This window comes from Bos taurus, chromosome 9 (genome assembly GCF_002263795.3).
Source record: "Bos taurus isolate L1 Dominette 01449 registration number 42190680 breed Hereford chromosome 9, ARS-UCD2.0, whole genome shotgun sequence".
In the NCBI taxonomy this organism is placed as follows: Eukaryota; Metazoa; Chordata; class Mammalia; order Artiodactyla; family Bovidae; genus Bos; species Bos taurus.
The window spans coordinates 38,929,735-38,950,681 of record NC_037336.1 but is presented as its reverse complement, the minus strand read 5'-3'; the positions used below and the strand labels follow the sequence as shown (position 1 = coordinate 38,950,681).

General features: G+C 37.9%; 2 protein-coding genes across 25 annotated transcripts in view; one reads left to right on the top strand and one right to left on the bottom strand.

The window, feature by feature from the left end:
- The window catches only part of REV3L (REV3 like, DNA directed polymerase zeta catalytic subunit), a 178,112-nt gene extending 157,527 nt beyond the window's left edge, over positions 1–20,585 (bottom strand). For 3 of the 5 annotated variants that reach the window (XM_024996589.2, XM_024996590.2, XM_059889687.1), the window contains exon 1: positions 20,103–20,585. In XM_024996589.2, coding sequence (XP_024852357.1) covers positions 20,103–20,241 — 139 coding nt within the window. In that variant the 5' untranslated portion in view covers positions 20,242–20,585. Of the gene's footprint in view, positions 1–10,018; positions 12,996–20,102 lie in introns of those variants that run through there. The other 2 variants (NM_001206172.2, XM_024996591.2) reach the window with 2 other exon arrangements.
- Positions 20,240–20,947, top strand: part of LOC784866 (gametogenetin) — a 99,914-nt gene continuing 99,206 nt past the window's right edge. For 12 of the 20 annotated variants that reach the window (XR_009495912.1, XR_009495908.1, XR_009495910.1 and 9 more), the window contains exon 1: positions 20,240–20,853. Coding sequence is in view for 5 of the 20 variants with exons in the window: in XM_059890018.1 (XP_059746001.1) it covers positions 20,240–20,853 (614 nt within the window). In the remaining 15 variants the exon portion in view is untranslated. The remainder of the gene's footprint in view (positions 20,854–20,947) is intronic. The other 8 variants (XR_009495904.1, XR_009495903.1, XR_009495905.1 and 5 more) reach the window with 1 other exon arrangement.

Genomic DNA, 20,947 nt, shown 5'->3' with positions numbered 1-20,947 from the left:
TTACATTAAATATAATAAACCTAAATATATCAATTAAAAGAGACTGTTAGATTAGATAAACAATTAAGTCCAACTGCATACTGTCTAATTTCTCAGGTAGCTCCAGAGGTAAAGAACCTGCTTGCCAATGCGGGAGACATAAGAGACATGAGTTCAGTCCCTGGGTTGGAAAGATCCTCTGGAGGAGGGCATAGCAACTCACTCCAGTATTCTTATCTAGAGAATCCTATAGACAGAGGGGCCTGGTGGGCTACACTCCATAGGGTTACAAAGAATCAGAAACAACCAAAGCAACTTAGCACGCACACATATACCGTCTGTAAGAAACCCATTTAAAAAATAAAAGCCTAAGTAGGTTGAAAGTAAAAGGATGGGAAAAGCTATGTTAGGAGACAATTCTCCATGGGTCTCTGTTATGGTATCTGTCTATGAATCTACTACAGGTTGTAACTGACCTGCAACTACCTTCCACCTGTAGTTGCTCCTTAATAGTAGTCAATACGGAGAAGGCAATGGCACCCCACTCCAGTACTCTTGCCTGGAAAATCCCATGGACGGAGGACTGCAGTCCATGGGGTTGCTGAGGGTCGAATACCACTGAGCGACTTCCCTTTCACTTTTCACTTTCGTGCACTGGAGAAGGAAATGGCAACCCACTCCAGTGTTCTTGCCTGGAGAATCCCAGGGACGGGGGAGCCTAGTGGGCTGCCATTTATGGGGTCGCACAGAGTCGGACACGACTGAAGTGACTTAGCAGTAGTCAATAAAGTGGAATGTCAGAAATCTACCGTTGATAGCCAGCATTTATGAAACTTATGGCAAATTAAGTTACCACCTTTCAAGAAGACAAAATCTCAGGCACTTCACAATTCTTAACATGATATATACCATTTTAGAAAATAATCAAAAGAAAGCAGGAGTGGCTATATTAATAAACAGACAAGGAAGACTTACAGAATAAGAAACATTACCAGGGATTAATAAGTCCTTTCACCAAGAAAACATAATAATTCTAAATATACAAGGACATAATAAAAACTTCAAAACACATGAAGCAAAAACTGATAGAACTGAAAGAGGAACAGGCAAATCCACAAGTTGGAGACTGTAACACTCCTCTCAATATTTGAAAGATCAAGCAGATGATAAACATATGGAAAAATTCAACCTTACTATTGAGAGAAAATATACAAACTCACAACGAAAGAGATCATTTACACCTGTAAGAATTTATTTAAAACTTGAGAAGTTTGACAAATGTGAACACTGGTGAAGATGAGGGACATCAGAAACTCTAATAAACTGCTGGTGGGCAGTTTGATAGAACCACTCTGGAAAACAATTGGGCATTACCTAATAAAACAGAGAATGTGCACATTCTACCACAGCAATTCAACCCTTAGTATAAATTCTTATACATATGCACTTGAAGACATGCTAAATTCTTATACAAATGCACTACAAGGCATGTACAACAGTTTTCATAATGGCATTGCTAATAACTGAGGATCTGAATAACTGAGGATTCAAAAAAACAGGAAACAACTCAGATGTCCAAAGATAAGAGAATGAAGAAATAAAACTGATATATTCCTATAACACAATACTATACAGCAGTAAAAATGAATGAATTAGGGCTGTATAATACAACAGATAACGCCTTATAACATAATGTTGGGTTGGCGGGGGGTCACAGAAGAACAGATACACATAAATAACTCTAAAAAGATAAAAGCCAAATAATATATTGTTTAGAGATGTTTACAAATGAGGTAAAACTATAAAGAAAAACAAGGAAATGATTAGATAGGAGAGGAGAAGGCAATCAGAGACTTCAAAGATATTTGTAACGTTCTATTTCTTATTCTGAGTAGAAAAAAGATTTTAATTAATTTACTTATTTTAACTGGAGGCTAATTACTTTACAATATTGTGGTGGTTTTTGCAATACATTGACATGAATCAGCCACAGGTGTACATGTGTCCCCCATCCCAATAGCCCCCCATGTCCCTTCCCATCCCATCCCATCCCTCTAGGTTGTCCCAGAGCTCCAGCTTTGAGTGCCCTGTTTTCGAACTTGGACTGCTCATCTATTTCACATATGGTAATATACATTTTCAATGCTATTCTCTCAAATCATCCCACCCTCGCCTTCTCCCAGAGTCCAAAAGTCTGTTCTCTATATGTGTCTCTTTTATATTCTTTAATTTATACATATTATAGATATTCTTTTATTATATATTTATAATTAAAATTCATATTAAGAATAAGTAATAAATGTAGATTCACTTAGCAAATATTAAAAACAAAAAAACGTTAAACAAAATCACCAAATAAAGGACAATACCCCTGATGTTCCTCAACATTGAGAGGTACATGGCCACTCTAGATACCGGTTATACCTGGCCCGATATAAAACATGAAACAACATGCCAGCAAGGCAGTGTCAGGTAGTTACTCTTCAGCAGGAGTTTTCACACCCATTCAGGGAGTTTTCCCTTTGGCCTTCCAGGTGGCAGGTTAAGTAAAAGGAATGAAATCACAAAGGCTGGTGCAGTATTCAACTTAGCTTGGAAATACTGATTAGTAATCACCATCTTCATCTATAGACAAAGATTACCAGACACAGAATAAACTTGCTCAACTATAAGAGTTATACCCAGGGAAGCCCAAAGCAGTTGTCTCCCACTGCTATTAATATTTACAGTTTATTCACAGTCCTCCCAGTCCATATATATGTACTTTACTAACCATGATTCATTTTTATTAAAAGCAATGGTGCTCGGTTACACAACTGACATTCTATTTCTATCATTTCCAGGTGAATAAAGCTAGAGAGTTAACCCAAAACCAAAACAGTCCAAAAAAAAGAAAAGCTATTAATTCTTTACTCACACTAAGTGAGATCAAATTTAGAATGGTACTAAGCTAAACAGCTATTAATATATTTCACTTAAAATGCCAAAGATTTTAAGACACCATTAATTTTTATACTACTAAGAAAGAACATTCTTCCAATTAAATATGCCACACCACTGATTGGTGGCTTCCCTGATTTTTTACCAAATGAAAGAATCTGAATATGGGAAACCTGGGTTCAATAACCTGGGTTGGGAAGATCCCCCGGAGGGGTGCAAGGCAAACCACTCCAGTATTCTTGCCTGGAGAATCCCCATGGACAGAGCAGCCTGGCGGGCTACAGTCCAGGGGATCCAGAGAGTAGGACAGGACTGAGCAACTAAGCACAGCACAGCTGATAGCTCAGATGGTAAAGAATCTGCCTGCAATGCAGGAGACCTGGGTTCGATCCCTCGGTCAGGAAGATCCCCTGGAGAAGAAAATGACAACCCACTCCAGTATTCTCGCCTGGAGAATTCCATGGACAGAGGAGTCTGGTGGGCTACAGTCCATGGGGTCCCAAAAAGTTGGACATGACTGAGCGACTAACACTCTTTCTTTAACCACTGACTGTAAGCTACATCCCCTAATGAGCTATAAAAATGGGGAGGGGGAGATAAACATCTTAGATTCAACTGAATACAAAATAACTCTTCCAGTTTTCCACTAAAATATTTAAGATATGCTGCGTTATTCTCTCCTTTGGAGACAAAATCCATTCAAACAGAAACTGGTCCCCTACTAAAAACTTTCTAAGATGTGTTAGGCTGTATTTTCTCACTCAATACCAAGGTTATATTTTCTCACTCAGTACCTCTCCTTCTTCATCTACTCTAAAAACACAACTCTCACTATCAACAAAACTGGAGAACGGCTCTCTTCGTTCTGGATGCTAAATGAGCTTCCATCACTGATAAAAATCATCAGAAGTTGTAAGGGCTTTCATAACCTGGAGACTTTCACATAATGTTCTGGAGTAAAGACAGACAGACAGACAGACAGAAAGCACAGCAAGTTATCCCAGAGTAAGTCTGCTCCCACATGTCAGAGACTGTGCAGTCAGAATGGGGTAAAACAAATCTCAGTCCAGCACACAAAATGAATGTTTTCATCTAAGTGGGTTGTGCTCAACTACTAACTCTGAATAACTGGGAGGGCAATTCTATCAGTTTATAGGCAAAAGTGAAGACAATCAATTGGGCTTCCCATACTCTGTCAACTTGCAAACAACAGGACCAGATAAACAGCCTCTTGTTCACAGATAGATAAACTTGGGGCTTATACAAACATTAAGTACATCTTATTAAACTGCCAAAGAAATGAATCTGTAATGAAAAATGGTACCTGAAAATGTATTTAAGGCAATCAAAATCAATCAATCAATCAAACCTGGAGCTCAAGAAGGGGTATAAGTAGTATGGGATAAATAGATCAGCAGTGGTGCTGCATTCAGTTGCTCAGTCGTGTGGTGCTCCACACCAAGTTAATACATGGAGGTCAGTTTAAATTGCTCTGTTTAAATTTAATACTCCACCTCATGCAAAGAGTTGACTCATTGGAAAAGACTCTGATGCTGGGAGGGATTGGGGGCAGGAGGAGAAGGGGACGACAGAGGATGAGATGGCTGGATGGCATCACTGACTCAATGGACGTGAGTCTGAGTGAACTCCGGGAGCTGGTGATGGACAGGGAGGCCTGGTGTGCTGTGATTCATGGGGTCGCAGAGAGTCGGACACGAACTGAGCGACTGAACTGAACTGAACTGAAAGATTTTTTAAAGAGAAGATACACAGTTTAAAACATTCAACATTTATAAGATAGTCTTAAAAATTGGGAAGCTGAGAGTACAAAAATATAAAATAAGCTAAACTCCTTGTATTACATAAAAGAAAGTATTTTTTATTTGTTCCCAAATTTTGTAATTAAAGCTACAATTCTGTATATATGCTTTTTAAAATGCTTACTGCATCATGCTTTTTAATAAAACACATAAAACAGAGTCTATGCTGCAAAAAAACAGAAACCAACGAGTTTAGACTGATTTTAAAAAATTATCTATAACACTATTCAAATGCAGTCTATGAATGAACTGTTTGTTATAGGTTTGCAACAAGATAAGTATCAAACTAGAAACTCTTATAGTAGTTTGACAGGGGAATTCTATACCTGTTTAATAATCATTTAAAAAAAGGGAGCTTGTATTTTGCTTGTTGGGTTTTCTTTCTCATTTCATTTTTCTAGTACTTACTTTTAATGTATTTTAAATAAGTATCAGAAAAAAAGACATTCTTCACCACAATTAGTTTGAAAAGTAGTTATGTAAGACATATCAGTTATAAAGCTTTATGTGCCAAATAACATCAAAATATACAAAAGTTAAAATAGAGATGCAAAGAAAAAACAAAGAACAAAATAAAGTGGGAAAGTTTCATGACCTATTAGATTAAAATTAAGTAGAGAATGAAAACCAATTATGAAATGTCACATTTTCTTCAGGAAGTCATCTGTTATAAGATGTACCATCAGTTTAGAACCAGCTTTTCAGGAGAAGAAAAATAGCTGTGTTAAATGCACACAGTGTGAGGTGCATTAACCTCAGAAATACTAGAATTTTTAAAAAAAGAATTAATCAAGGAAATAATAGTAGAGCAACAATTTGGTATCAAATAAATAGAAAACTTTGCAACAAAACACTTATAAAGATATTGAAAATATTATAGACCCTAAAGAATACCTCAACAACTTTGAAAAATTACGAAGTATCTAAAGCATGGCAAAAACTGGTTTTCTATCATTTCCCACTATAAATTACTTAAGGATTCCTGTTTGCTTTTGCTTTTTTGATGCTCCTGGGTAAAACTATTATGAAGAAGGTTTGCCAATTTTAAAAACTTTTAAAAACTACATTAAATGACTTAAAACATGCTAATCTCTTCAGCCTTGCAGTTTTCTAATTCACTTCTATATAGAACTCCAGGGAAAAAGTCAAAGTATTCCATAATGTCAGATGCTGCTCTGCTATTCTCTTCCTAGCTCCTTATAACCTTATTAAAAATCCAGGATATTATTAGGATATGGGTAGCAGCATTATTTTGCTTTCTCAAAAAAGGTCACAGTCTGTCACAGTCTGTCTGTCTTTCTTCTTTGTGGCCCACTGGAAAAGTGCTGGCCTAACGTAGCCACCCTCATATAGCCATACGGTTGATTAGGTAAAAGCTGGCTAAAGAGATAAAGGGTTATATGAGAGCATTACCTGAAACACTACCACTATATATATGTGTGTATATACTGCACACATTACACACACAAAAACATACACACTGTACTAGACAAGACTCAAAGCAACATTATTAACAATTTATTCTAAGTAATAACACTAAAGTATTTTCCACCTATGCTATACACTCAATCATCTAAAACTTACCCTCCAAAGGATGATCCTACTTCTTAGACTGGTCTGTCAAAAGGACCGGTTCTCATGATAGAACCAAACTTATAAGAGAAAGAAGTGTACTGAAGATAGGATCCTTCTGAAACTGTTCATTTTAAGTCAGACTTTTGAAAGCTAAGTTTTCTTCCATTCCCATACCTAAAACTTAAACCAAGATTCAACTAAATGTGTTCTAAATGCCTCATTTAAGATACAAAAGTTTTTATAAAATGAAAAAATAAATGAAACGTATTTACCATAAGAACAAACTAGGAAAAATATTTGTAACTCAATTCACAGATAGGGACCAATTTTCCTAACATATGAAGAGCTCCTTGGAATGAACAATCAAAAGACCAAGACTCACAATAGAAAAGTGGGTAAAAGATAAACGAGTAGTACCCTGAGAAGGAAATACAAATGGTTCTCAAATATATGGAAGGACATTCAATCTCACTTGTAATAAAAGACTGTAAATTAAAACTACACTGAGATCCATATGTTTTATCTATTAGACTGATAAAGACCAAAATATCTGAGACCATAACCTTGGTGAAAATATGGAAAAAGTCTCATTATTGCTGGTGGGAAACTATAACACAGAAACCACCTTTGTATTATAGTTTTTCTTACCGGGACTATCTTTCTAAGACATTTTTAAAAATGTAGTACACAAGATATATTCAGCCTGGTGTGAGCTGTTGGTCATTAAAAAAAAAAATTAAAAATGTAGTACACAAGATATATTCAGCCTGGTGTGAGCTGTTGGTCATTAAAAAAAAAAAAACTATTGCAGTTATCTGCTTTTATAGAATATTGTTCACAAAATGAAACAGGTAGATAAGTTTATGAAACTTAGATGATAAAGTAGCAGTATTGACAACAGTACTGCTCCATCTGAGGTCACCTCATGACAGCTTATTGTGCACTTAGTGGGTGTTTAATTAAATTTTCTGGGTGAATGGGACCAAGAATGATGCTGAGGGATGATCAAAATGGTGTAAAACAAGTGAGAATAAGAAATTAACTAAATTTATCTGAATTGGTAAATTAATTGCTTAAACACTATACTTTTTCAAGAACAAAGCACTGTACACTGACAAATGTTTCCTGAAAAATGAGTCAGCAAGCAACAGAGGTATAGCGTACTTTAGCAGTAATGGTCCCCTAGTGAGTCACACAGTTAGGAAACTCCTCCCACACCAACTCCGGTCCTGGCTACATGATCTGAAGGCTAGCTGCTGGAAACACATGGATCTCCATCACTCTAGCACGAATATCCAGACTATGAGTGACACCATTCTAGGCCAAATAGCTTCCAGATGACCACTCAGCTGACCCAGCCACATAAGCAAGCCCAGCCAGAAGCAGGAGCAGAATTGCTGAACTGAGCCCATGCCAGAATGATGGGCTAACAAATGGCTATTGTTTTATACACTAAATCTTGGGGGAGTTTTGTTATATAAAAATCGATACCAGTGGGGAGGTGAATAGGATTGGTGGTCAAGGAAAATTTTTGCTTTACCTGTTTTCTGCTTTTTAAATTTCACAAGAGCATATTCATATACTATTTAATTAACTTATAAAAATATTTTTATATCAGACTGATGTTATAGTAAAGCCCTACTATCACCTTATAAACACATATACATAAAACAAAATAATTCAGTCCAAATGGGAAAATGAATTTGAAAGGAGACATTAATATTGCTCAGGAAAAACAGGGTCAGTACAAAGTTGCAGGGTATATTTAATACAAAAAAAAAATTAGTGAATAAGAATACATTCATGATCAATGTCTTAATAATGGCTATTATCAGATTCTGGAAGTATTAGGAGACATACATCTCAGATTTTGCTTCCCTGCTTCTTCTGTTTATGCAGCTAACGACCTAGTACATATTCCCTCATTTTAGTTCTCACATGCTATGAAGTAAACATAAGCTGAATAACTTCAGGCAAAAGTTAGTTAACCTCTTCATGCCTCATTTCCTCAACTGTAAAATGGGGATAAAAGTACTTAGTTTACAGAGTTGTGAAAATTAAAACACTTAGAATAAGACACTCAATAAGGGCTCAATAAATGATCTATAACCTCTGTTAGTAAAATGATGTAAACTTAAGGTCTTTTGACTAACTTGGCTTCTATTTTATAACCACTAAGCATCATCAACCAAAGTGTGATACATCAAAATTAATTTGAAAAATTTTCCTAAAGACTTCGTTTTAAAAAAAAAAAAAAGACAATCTTATTAAAATGCAAAACAAAACCTGGGAATATTTTTTTTTTTTTAATGAAGAAAACGGAAACTCCAAACAATAACAAATTCATTTGGTCCACATTTCACAATTCTAAATGGGTTTAAAAACCAAAGGTTTCAATTTGCGTGTGTGTTACAAATTCAGAAAAGGCAAAAAAAGGGAGGGATAGTTCCTACTGTCGCCTTTGCAATGGCCTCTGGCACAGACACCTCCAACTCATTCTACTACCATTTAAAACAACAAAAAAAGAAGACTTTAGAAAATAAGGCTCTTTCATAAGAAATACACTTAAACTGCAATATTGGAAAACTGTAGTTACTCCTTGATCAATGGCTTAACACTGCCCTTTTTCAGGGCAAGATCAGGCCTGGATAGTTTTCTGTCTATATATGTATACATCAACAATTTTAAAAAAGAAAAATCAAGCCTGGGTAGGGTACTTAAAAAAAAAAAAAAGACGATTTTTCAAGTGTTTTAAACTGGTAATCACCTAGACTTTAGACATGTGAGTCAATGACCAACTGGAAAAAGCCTTATACCACAATGTACAGGTAGTTTAGTATGTCCTATTGTGAGGAATGAATAAATGCTACAAAAATTCCATTTTTCATTCCAACTCAACTCAATTTAAAGAGCACCTGGTATACACCTAGTAATGTGGCAGATTCCAGACTTAGAAGGGCTGCTGCTGAGTCACTTCAGTCATGTCCAACTTCGTGTGACCCCATAGATGGCAGCCCACCGGCTCCCTCGCCCCTGGGATTCTCCAGGCAAGAACACTGGAGTGGGTTGCCATTTCCTTCTCCAATGCATGAAAGTGAAAAGTGAAAGGGAAGACGCTCAGTCGTATCCGACTCTTAGCGACCCCATGGACTGCAGCCCACCAGGCTCCTCCATCCATGGGATTTTCCAGGCAAGAGTACTTAGAAGGGTTAGAAAAGAAAGAAGTACTTAGAAGGGTTAGAAAGAAAATAATAGTTATGTTACTATATATGCCAGACAGCTGCTGGTTACTAGTATTTAATCATAATCATCCAGTGAGGTAGAAATTACTAAAACTCATTTTACAGAGGAGGAAATTAAGGCTCACAGAAATAAAATAACTTGTCCAGGGTTTCTCAGCAGGAGTAGGGTCCTGGAATAGGGGTGTGGGGCAGGAGGAACACGAGGGTAGTGCCAAATGACTATTCCTACAGACAAATACAACACTCAGTGTAGTCAGTCCTTTATCAGCAATGTGAAAGGAGGCTAGGACTGTGGGAAACCAAAGAGGATCTTTTGGGAATGGGCAAAGGAGTCACAGAGGCTTTAAAGTGGTTAATCTTTGAGTTGTTACTTTAAGGATGAGTAGATTTATAAACTTCAATGCCAAGGTTCACTCCCACCTCCCCTCATCCCCAATATATCAACCAAAATAAATTACTTACTTGAAATTGAGAAAAACAATTTTGAGAGAAATCTTCCTCAGATATTTTATTCCATAGTTTTAAAACAAATAATATGATGACAGATTAATTTTTAGGTTGCTTTTATGTGGCTTGTCTTGGTTTTTATTCTGAAATGAAATTTAGATTAGTCATTTTCTTGTTCTGAGAAACTAGGAGTATGCCAACATGTTTTAACTTCACATTTTTTTTCACATATCAACATGTATTCTTACTTACAGAGTCTTTCATTTCACCATCTCAAACAATAGCTAATTTAATATATAAATTTACTTTTAAGTATAAATATATATGCAAAATAAGATAGTTCTTTTAATTCTTGTTATACTTCCTTGTTAATTATAATAAATAGAAGAAAAATAGAAAACTGTTGTTAAACTGTTATATATTACACAAGCATTTTTGAGGTAACACGCTTTTTTAAATTCTTTGAATCATTTATATAGTAAATGCTCTCTTAACCCAAAGAAAATTAAATAACTGTCCCCAAGGAAACTGACCTCAAAATCTTGGTACTTCCCACAGCTATCATCTAAAAAGAAAACAGAATTGGACCAAAAAACCCTTAAATTTTCCAAAGACAATTACTGCTCTTTTTTCTCCAAATTTACACTGTTAGGCATATATTCAATTTCTGCTGCAGAAAACAGTCCAGTTTGCCAATACTAATTAAGCAACAAAATATTTTTCACTCAAAAACGAAATACTTAAAAATCTACCAAGAACTGGAAAAAACACAGGTCATCTGGAAAACTTTAAAAATGACAAAAAATAAAAACAAAAAATACCTCACCCAACCACACACCAAAAGGTTACACTGACTGTCGTTAAGAGGGTTTTACTTATAATTTGTTTTAGCTTCAAAATGCACCTACTTTATGTCCAGACAGTGAAGAATTTTTCTTTAAATTGCCTAAGACACCTACTCCTGCCTTATCTGGAAATTCTACGTTAACACAATTTTACCCACAGTTTACTGTACCTCAACTCCCATTGTTTATTTCCTCTCTCATTCAGTATCACTGTGGTGTTAAAAAGGCAGTCAGGTACCAAAGTGACATACACCATCCCATGTTCCATATCTTAGTAAGTTTCCAAGTATTTCTCGGAAATATATAAGGCTAATGGCAACATCCTCTGAAGCCTACTTAAACCCAACCTACTTAAAAACTCATTTTCCACTCATTTTTAATTGAACAAATTCTAATCAAATCAAAAGACCAGAAAATGTTTAAGTACAGTACCAGAGGAACTCTGAAAGTTCTCCTGATCCATTGCCTTTCCCTTTGGAAATCTATATACATACAATTCTAGTATCAATTTTTATTTATATCTGTCCTAAATTTTTGTTATAGACTAATCTATAGACATATATGTTATAGACATTATTTTTTAAAAAGAGAGAGCTACAATCATCACAAAACAAATCCAGCTACAACCTAGTCTATGGGAAGAGTCTAAACACTATTGAACACAGTAGGCCCTCTGAGATTTCTAAACTGTGTACATGCTTTTTTTTTTTTTAAACAATTCCTCTAAACTTCTGTATGTTTGTCTTTCAATTATAACCAAGGCCTTTCCAATTATCAGATGTGGGGAGACAGTGTGAGGTAGTAAGAGCTGAGAGTCAAAATCCCCAGTTTTTAGACCCAGGCCCACACCAACCAATTATAGGATATAGGACACTAGACAAATCCTTGAGTTAATCTATCTAGACATCAGTTTCCTTTAAATAAAATGAAAGAATTTCACCAGAACAGTGTTTTCCAACCCCTTTCACATTGTAAATCATATTCATTCAGCACAATAGCCAATAAGAAGTCTTTGGAGGCATCAACATTGTGCTTGATGAGAAAAAATTATGTTTTCTTTATATAATTATGAAAGAAAATTAAACAAAGCTTGTAGCAACATGAATGGATTTCAAATCCAACCTTTTCCACATTAGGAACATTTCAAAATAACAATGATGCTTAATTTTTGCAGAACATACATATGCTATTAGGCAGTCACCTTGCAGCAAGCTAAATGGCACATCAGAAAATGGCTAAGAGGATCCAATACAGGCAAAGGTACAGACAAGACCTAGGCCCCAGAGCAACATCCTGCCACCCTATCCTTTCATCATCAGATGATGCTCTTTCGAGCACCCAGAGTACAAACTCCAGTAACAGTTCCATGATCCCTTCTCCATAAGAGGCAGCTACAGTCTCTGGTTGGCTGAAGCCGATTTCAAGTATCAATGGTAAAGCACTTTCTTTAACGTATTTAAAATACCAAATGGAGCAATAACTGCTGGTTGTGCTCATCATGGGGCTTCCTTGGTGGCTCAGATGGTAACGAATCTGCCGGCAATGCAGGAGACCCAGGTTCAATTTCTGGGTTGGGAAGATTCCCTGGAGAAGGGAATGACAACCCCACTCCAGTATTCTCACCTGGAGAATCCCAGGGACAGAATCCCAAAGGGAGCCTGGTGGGCTACAGTCTATGAGGTCGCAGAGAGTCAGACACGACTGAGCGACTAACACACTTGTGCTGTGCTCATGCAATCTGCTTAAGGAGCCCCACAGCCTGCCTTCAGACTCCACTCTACTAGGGTCTACCACCTCCAGAGAGCCACACAACATCAAGCGGAAGCTCTGAATTAGAAGACCTCTACTAAAACCTAAAATTAAACAGTACTGCAGTAATCATTTGACAACTAAATATTTACGACTACTATGACCTTATATTTTTGTTCTTCCTTACCAATTGTTGCAAGCACAACATAATCTAAAAAAATTAACTTTGAATAAATATCACATGCACATGGCAACAAACCTCCAAAAGTTACTGAAGAGTATACTTAAAAAAAAATCAGATTCCCACGTTTGTCCTGTAGGCCACCAGTTACCCTCACTGGAGGCAACCACTGTTGCAAAATTCTCATGTATCCTTTCAGATATATGTGTACATATATATACAATATATATTTATTTATAAATATATATTTATATTTATATATAAATATTTAACTTATATTATATATATATGTGTGTGTGTATATATATATATATTTTTTTTAAGCCACACAAATGGTAGCATACCACATATGGAGCCTTGCATCTTGCTTTTTTTCCTTTTAATATATCTTAGACATGGCACCAGAGCAGTACATATAGTACTGCCTCATCAATTTAAGGACTTGCCTAGTATTCCACTGAAGAGATACACCATAATTTACTTAACTACTGAATCACGCTTAGGTTATTTCCAACCTTTTGCAATGATAAACAATGCTGCCACAAATTTTCTTACATGCTCATTTGACACATACATAAAATCTTTTAAAGAATAAAATCCTTGAATGAAGTTGCTAGATCAAAATGTACATGAAAAAGAAAAGAAAGAATAAAAAAACAAGGGGAGAAACTCCCTGGCAGTCCAGTGGTTAGACCTCTGTACTTCCAGGGGCCTGGGTTCAATTCATGGTAGGGTAAGTTCCCACAACCTGCACAGTGCAGAACCCCCCTCCCTCCAAAAAAGGAAGACGAACTACCAAAATACATATGCATCTTAAATTCTGAAAACGACTTCCAAATTGTTTTCCATAGAAAATGAACATTTTATATTCCCACCAGCAATATGTGAGAATGCCCATTTCCCCTTCCTCTCATCCTCCTCAAGTTATACTGTATAATCAATCTTTTCTAATTAGGGATAAAAGGTATGTTGTAGTTTTAATTTACATCTTCATTATAATAAAATCACACATCTTTTCCTAAGAATTCTCTTTGTTCACTTTTTCTATTGGATTACTTTCTAGGAGCTCTTTGTATATTAAGAAGAAATTAGTCTTTTGTGAAAAGTGTACAAGTAAGCTTTACCAGTCTATTTCTATTTTAAGTTTATAATTTTTGTCTCTATATAGAATTTTACTTTACATTGTAAAACTCAGCAATCTGGCTTCAGTTCTGTACCATACTTTGAAAGGCCTTCACCATTCCTGCTACTGTTAAGTCAACTTTAGTCGTGTCCAACTCTGTGCGACCCCACAGACGGCAGCCCACCAGGCTCCCCTGTCCCTGGGATTCTCCAGGCAAGAACACTGGAGTGGGTTGCCATTTCCTTCTCCAAAGCATGACAGTGAAAAGTGAAAGTGAAGTCGCTCAGTCGTGTCCGACTCTTGGAGACCCCATGGACTGCAGCCTACCAGGCTCCTCCGTCCATGGGATTTTCCAGGCAAGAGTACTGGAGTGGGGTGCCATTGCCTTCTCCTTCACCATTCCTAGATTAAAATAATTATCTTACGTTTTTTGTTTGTTTCTACATTTAAATCTTCTGACTCACCTGGAAGCCAAGTTTTTACTTTTCCAGATAACTAAGTAGCTATTCCAACACTCAGTATTAAAGAATCTTCTTCCCTACTAATAGGAAAGGTAGCATCCATTATCATACACTTAAGTTCTTACACACAAGTCAATTTCTGACCTCTGCTCTATTTCATTGTGCTGTGTCAAGGACATGCTACACTGCAAAAAAATTTAAAATTTAAATCAGTTTACATATAAATATGTATAATAAAACCAGAAATTATTGGCTTTCTTTAATATAAGAATAATTCTGCAGTTCCTAAACTGTATTTATATAATCAAATTAAACACTTTCATCATGCAATCACATATTTTAGTTGATACTTATTTGGGAGCCCAATATCAAACTCAAGGCTTTTTCTCATGTTTCTGATAGTTTTTCCTTAATTTTGTATATATATTCTTTCCAAATTATAAAATAAATATATTCTCTGCTGAAAAATACAAACTACACCTCCTAGAGATAAGCAACCTTTATATTCCGGTGCATTTTTAATAAATTATTATTTCATAAACTGATTTTTCTCACATAATATATTGATAGCACTTTCCTGTATTATTTTATATTATACTTATATAATAATCATGAAAACATGATTTTAATGACAAATTCTACTAAATATGCCCAATTTATGTAACCACTTCTCGGTTGCTGAACATTTGGGGTTGTTCCCTGTTATGCCTATCATCTATTATTGATTAATTCTTGCAACAAATGCTTGAATTTCAAGCACTGTGGTAAGCAACCAACCATTGGCTGTATAATGGTGAGCAAAAATGAACACATTACCAGCATTTATGGAGGTAACTGGGAAAAACAAACATTAATCTCCTATGTATATAAAAATGACAACTACAGCAAGTGTTATGAAGGAAAGTTTATGAAGCTTTGAGAGTCTATGGTAGGGAAGGCTTCCCTGAGGAAAGATAAATTGGAGTTTAGGTGAAGGAAAAGGAAAAACATTCTAGGCAGAGGGAACAGCAGGTTCAAAGGCCTCATTGTGGGAGGAGCATGGCAAGAATAAGGGACTGAAATAAGGTCAATATGGCTGGAACATAAAGAGCAAGGCAAGAAGGACATGGCTCAAGCCATGACTGGATAGAGAGGCAGGGGCCAAACTGTGCAAGACCTTGTAAGACATGTAGACGCCACCACATAAGACATGTAGCTTTGTCCTTATCCTAAATGCAATGGAAAACTACTGAAGCTTACCAAGTAGTAGGGGGATATAATAAGGTTTGCATTTTGAAAAGATCTCTCTCATTACAGTGTAGAAAACAGATTAGAGGGGAACAGAATAGATTGGGGTAGGCCAAGATTAGGAGGCTATTGTTGTAATGCTAGTAGTTTAGACTAGGGTGGTGATGGATAATGAAAGAAATAGGCGGATTCAAAAGATAACCAGATTTTGTCAAAAGATTTACATTCGTAGACCAAAATCCCTAAAACTGAAATTATTGGGTCAAAAAGCATTTCAAGGATTCTGCTATGCATTGCCAAGCTACTGAGCCAAGACCAGTTTTCTTTTCATTTGTGAATTACCTTGTATCTGTTCCTCTATTAGAATTTTAAAATTCTTTTGAAATTCCTTTAAAATGACTTAATCCATACTTCCTTCATGAAGCCTTCCCTGACTCCCCTTTTGGCCTGCCAGGTGGTCACTGAACACATCCTCTGAGTCCTCACTTTGTCTTATACACATTTCTTTTATATTCCAATTGAACTATGTTTGAATTATGTTTACATGTCTATCATCTCTCCTACATTGTGAGCTTGTGGAGGGTAAAAGTTGTTCATAAGTTGTTCGTTTAAAAAACAGCTCAATATATGTACTAAGTTCTCATTAAGTGTTCACTGAATAAACTGAATCACATATTATAAGATTCCACTGTGTCCACAGATTTTAGAGGACTCCTGTTTAATAAGCTTCTGATTAACTTACGGGTTATTTAAGTCAAGCGTAACACAGAAACCTGATAAAATTTGGAACTCGGGCTTCAGATACATACTAAAGTGACTAATTTTGTTTGTGGTAAAACACTACATCTCAGTAGTGCTCCTGAAAAATCTTTCTAATATTTATATTCAATAGGCATTGTGTTATGTTAAAATATTGTTAAACGATTTAGCAAAAAAAAAAAAAAAGGCTATGAACAAACAAGACTTTTATTAGAGAAATTATTTGTCATCTAAGTTGTTGATAATTCATTAGCTAGAGGAAGACTGGGCAGGGGGTAGGGGGATGATGGCAGAGTTCCTTACAGTACTCTTAAAGTCAAGCAGCTCCCTCTATAGTCTGTTTGGCCTACTTTGTTTAATTACTTGCTTTGTGAACATCTCGCTCACACTCTTCTATTTACTCCTCCTCTGCATCTCAGCAGGGAAGCTTTTGAAACGATAATTCTGTTTTAAATTGATGCTGAGAAAACTGAGAAAGCTGTCTAAGCTCAACACGAAGTGAGTTACATCAGGCAACTAATAAGCAAGAGTTGGGATGTGGTAACTGGGCAGCTTCCCAGATTCACCTGAGTCAGTTCCTCATAGTAAAGCCCTAGGATTTTGAAGTGAAATCCCAGAACACTCACACCCATATTCAAATCTAAGTGAAAAAATAAAAAACGCTGTCTTGTACTGTAGTTAGGTATAACTTGGGTTCCCTCCACTAAAAAAGTTACCAAAAAGTTGTTAAATTGCTCAATACATTGTATGTCAAAACAATATTCAAGTCATTTTTAAATGAGTGAAAGAAAAGCAAAAGATGTTTTTGGGTTTTTAAAAATAATTCCATCACTTACATATAGAAAATTTAAGTGATTCTCTCAGGAACCAATATCCTCAACCAGCATGGGATTAAATCAGTCAGGAGTTACCATTCAAATCTGAATGTACCAGTTTTTAAAATACCTTTTCAAATTTCATCTTAAGATATGAGAGCTTTCAAACCTAATACACTAAATTTATTTCTTAAATTACTCAAATATGCCCTCAAAACATAGGACAATAGGAAGTCAACTGGACTGTTTTCTAAAGCAGAAAAATACTTTTCATGCAATAATAGAAAACTGAACTAGTAAAACTCTAATAAATGAATTGGTTCAAAATTTTATAATGTACATCTGAAACGGTCACTTTATTTGGAAGATTTCTTCTGCTGCTATTTTTCACAATTTCACTTGAAACGCAAACTCAGTTTAAAAACATTTTCTCCAAACCAACGTAAGGAATTGAGGATTCCCAAAATTAACTACTATATAGAAAAAACTTAATTTTATGAGTCTGTAACATAGATTTACCGTATTACAATTTTTCATTAATTTTACTAATTAGTAGATATATAAACAGTTTGTGATTTCAAACAATAAATCTGTTTTCATTAAAAATTCTAGCATTCAAACTAGAGAACCAAATTGACTTCTTTTTTATATTATTTTCAAAATGTATTTTACTAGGTGGCTGGACTGGTTTTCTTTGGGGAGACAATTCAGAAGCAGATAATAGGATAGTTTTTGTTTATGCTTATTAACATTAATTTTATGTGCTAGAAATGATGACTTGATTTCTGAAAGCTGTAAACTCTTAATGTATGCCAGTGACATCAAAATTTTTCACCTTTTGAGGAAACACAAAAATTTTATAGTAAACTCAATTCAATAATCCTACAACTTACAGTTTGAAATTCTCTGTATCAAGTTTTGTATCGTTCAATGTGTATACCAAAAAACTCTGATTTACATTATACATTTCAAGGTGTATTTTCTAAAATCCAGTTTTTTTTTTTTAAAGGGGGAGTGATGCTGGTAATCTATTGTAAGATGGCCAAGAGGAAAGAAATAAGTATTTCTTTCGTCTTTTTTTAATACTGAGAAACAAAAGTATACCATATTCTTTATTTTTTTAAGAATTTTTTTCATATAATAAAATTAGTACTAGCTCACAGTGAAATTTTTTTTCCACAAACAAAACTTGCCTATAAAACAAAGCTTGCAAATCACTCAAAGATACATATTTAATCATTAGTGTAGAAAAAAAAATTACATGTAGAAAAGTAACCCAAACCATATAAATTGTAATACCCAGTATATGCCACAGTATTATCACGTCCCCTGATAATTTCAAAATGTGGCTGAACAGAGTTATATCAACATCACAATCTTATTTTTCCTCTGTACCTGAAGTGAAAAAAACAACAACAGTATATTACACTGAAATTCCAATTAGAAATAAATACAGCACCACTATACTTAAAAGGGCAGAAAATCTATCCTTTAAAACATTTTATTGCCTCTATTCTCCAGCCTCTAAGTTTCAGGTGTTACACTTTCAACAAATGGTTAACAGCATTCAAATGCCCCAACTTAAAAACTCCATATAATCAAAAGCTTTGTCACTATTTTAAAAAGAAACATCAAATATCATTCTATCAAATCTCACTAACAACACTGAAATTTTTAACGACGAGAATTCACATTAAAAGATAACTGCTTAGAATGAGTGCTTGAGTTTGGAAAGTGCTATTATCTTGATAGCCCACAGGAAAACTGACTGTAGTAATAAGATGAATGGTGATTAGGGCAAGGAGCATCAAGTGGGAAATGCTATCTAAAATCCCATAGGGCAGTACATAGCTAGAGAGCATCTCTTTCTAGGAGGCAGCTCCATTATTTCACATAGGCAGTTCAAAGCGTGTAGAAAAGCAAAACAATTTAAAACCTTGCAAATCTGGCCGCTATCCTACTTACACTATCATAAATTCCCAAGAGCTTCTGAGAACGTAGCTTCTGTCTCCCCACCCCACTTGTTTGAAATAGTTTTTGAAAACAAAACAACCTATTAAAAAGCGTATTGTCTTAAACGTACGTGTATTTAAAATGCAATCCTACAACCCAGCATAGGGACATTTCTTTAATGCTTGCGTTGCTGGGCTTAGCTGTGGTTCTTATGAAATTGACGCTATTCAGTGGGATGTTTTACACTGGGCGACATAAACATGCATTTCCTACTTCCGCGGATACACACTTCCCTGAAAGCAACGCACCTGGGGGCGCAGCCCTGCCCCCAGACTCCTAGGCTTTACCTGAAACTCTAAGGAGTTACGACCTGCCCTCACAGCAGAACCACATGGTCACTTCAATGAGAAAGATTATCTGGCCCCAGGCGCCACTCTTCAGCCCACAGCATCTCCAGAAGGGGCAGAGGAGAGCGCTGCTAAGAAGAGGCGACGAGGAGCGACTGACAACAGAGCTGACACTTCCCTACTCCTCAAGCCGTTTCCATCAAGGGGCACTTGGGAGACGCAGAGGGTGTCCGAGGTCCCACCAGTCAACCACCTCAGAGAGTTGCCCTGCGCGCCCGCTCACGGAAGACATGGCGCGGCCACCTGACCCAGTCCTCCGGGGCGAGAGCGACGCCCGCTCCGCCTGCCCGCGCGACCCCGAGTGTGCGGACCCGGCTCCCGACCGCTGCACGCAGTGTAAACACTCGGCGCCCGCCGCCTCCCCGCCTGGGGTTGGATGGGGGGAGGAGGGGGCGGAACGCTCGCGCAGACCCACATTTTTGCGCCTCTTGTCATGCTCGGGAGGAAAAGGCAAGGAGGGCGAAGGGGAGGGAAGACGCAGCAGCGATCAGCCGAGAGGGCCGGCGCCGGCGGCGTGCGCGCGGCGGGGAGAGCTGCCCGGGCGCCCGCCGCTCCCGCCCGCTCCCCGCGCCCGCTTACCTGCCGGGGTCGCTCCGAAGATTCGCACCACCGGCACCTTCTTGACAGGGGCCTGGGTGAGGGGGGATTGGCAGATATCCAGCCCCTGCAGCGGGCTGGCCATGTAGTAGTCGGCAGTCACTATCCTCACTGAAAACATGTTTGCCGCCGCCGCCGCCGCCTCCTCTTCACTAGCGACCTGGCAACGGCAGCAGCAGCGGCGGTTCCTTCCGCAGCGGCGGCCCCACAGCAGCGGCGGCGGCGGCGGCGGCGGCGCCCCCTCCCCTCACACTCAGACACGGCGAGCCGCGGCGGCGGGCGGGGCGGCGTGGGCACTGCTGCCGCCGCCTCCTCAGGAGCACCCGGCGAAGGGCGACAGGGGAGAAGCCCTCGCGCTTTCGTCGGTGCTGCTGCTGGTGCTACCGCCACTGCCGCCGCCGCCGGGAATTACACGGGCTCCTCGGTCCCCGGCTGCAGCTCTTGTTGCCATGATGATGATGTCACGGACGCAACCACTGGGGGAGGGGAGAAGGGGTTGTGTGTGTGTGAGCGTGTGGGGCGAAGGGAGGGCCAAGAGTAGTTGGGGGAGGGGACACGGCGGGAAAGGGAGGGAGCGGGGCGGGCACCCGAGCGGGACACCCACGCGGGGGGCCGAGAAGGTGTTTTCTCCCCCCGCCCCCGGGCACGCCGCGAGGGCGGAGGCTGCAGGAGAGCCGGGCCCGCGCTGGGCACGGGGAGTCGATGACTCGGCCGGTGGGCACGGCCACCTGGGGTGAGGGGCAGCGGAGGGAGGGGGCGGCGGAGCACCGATGTCATAGATGGGCTCGGAGGGCCCGGCGGGGAGGGGGACGCCAGTGTTCAGGGTC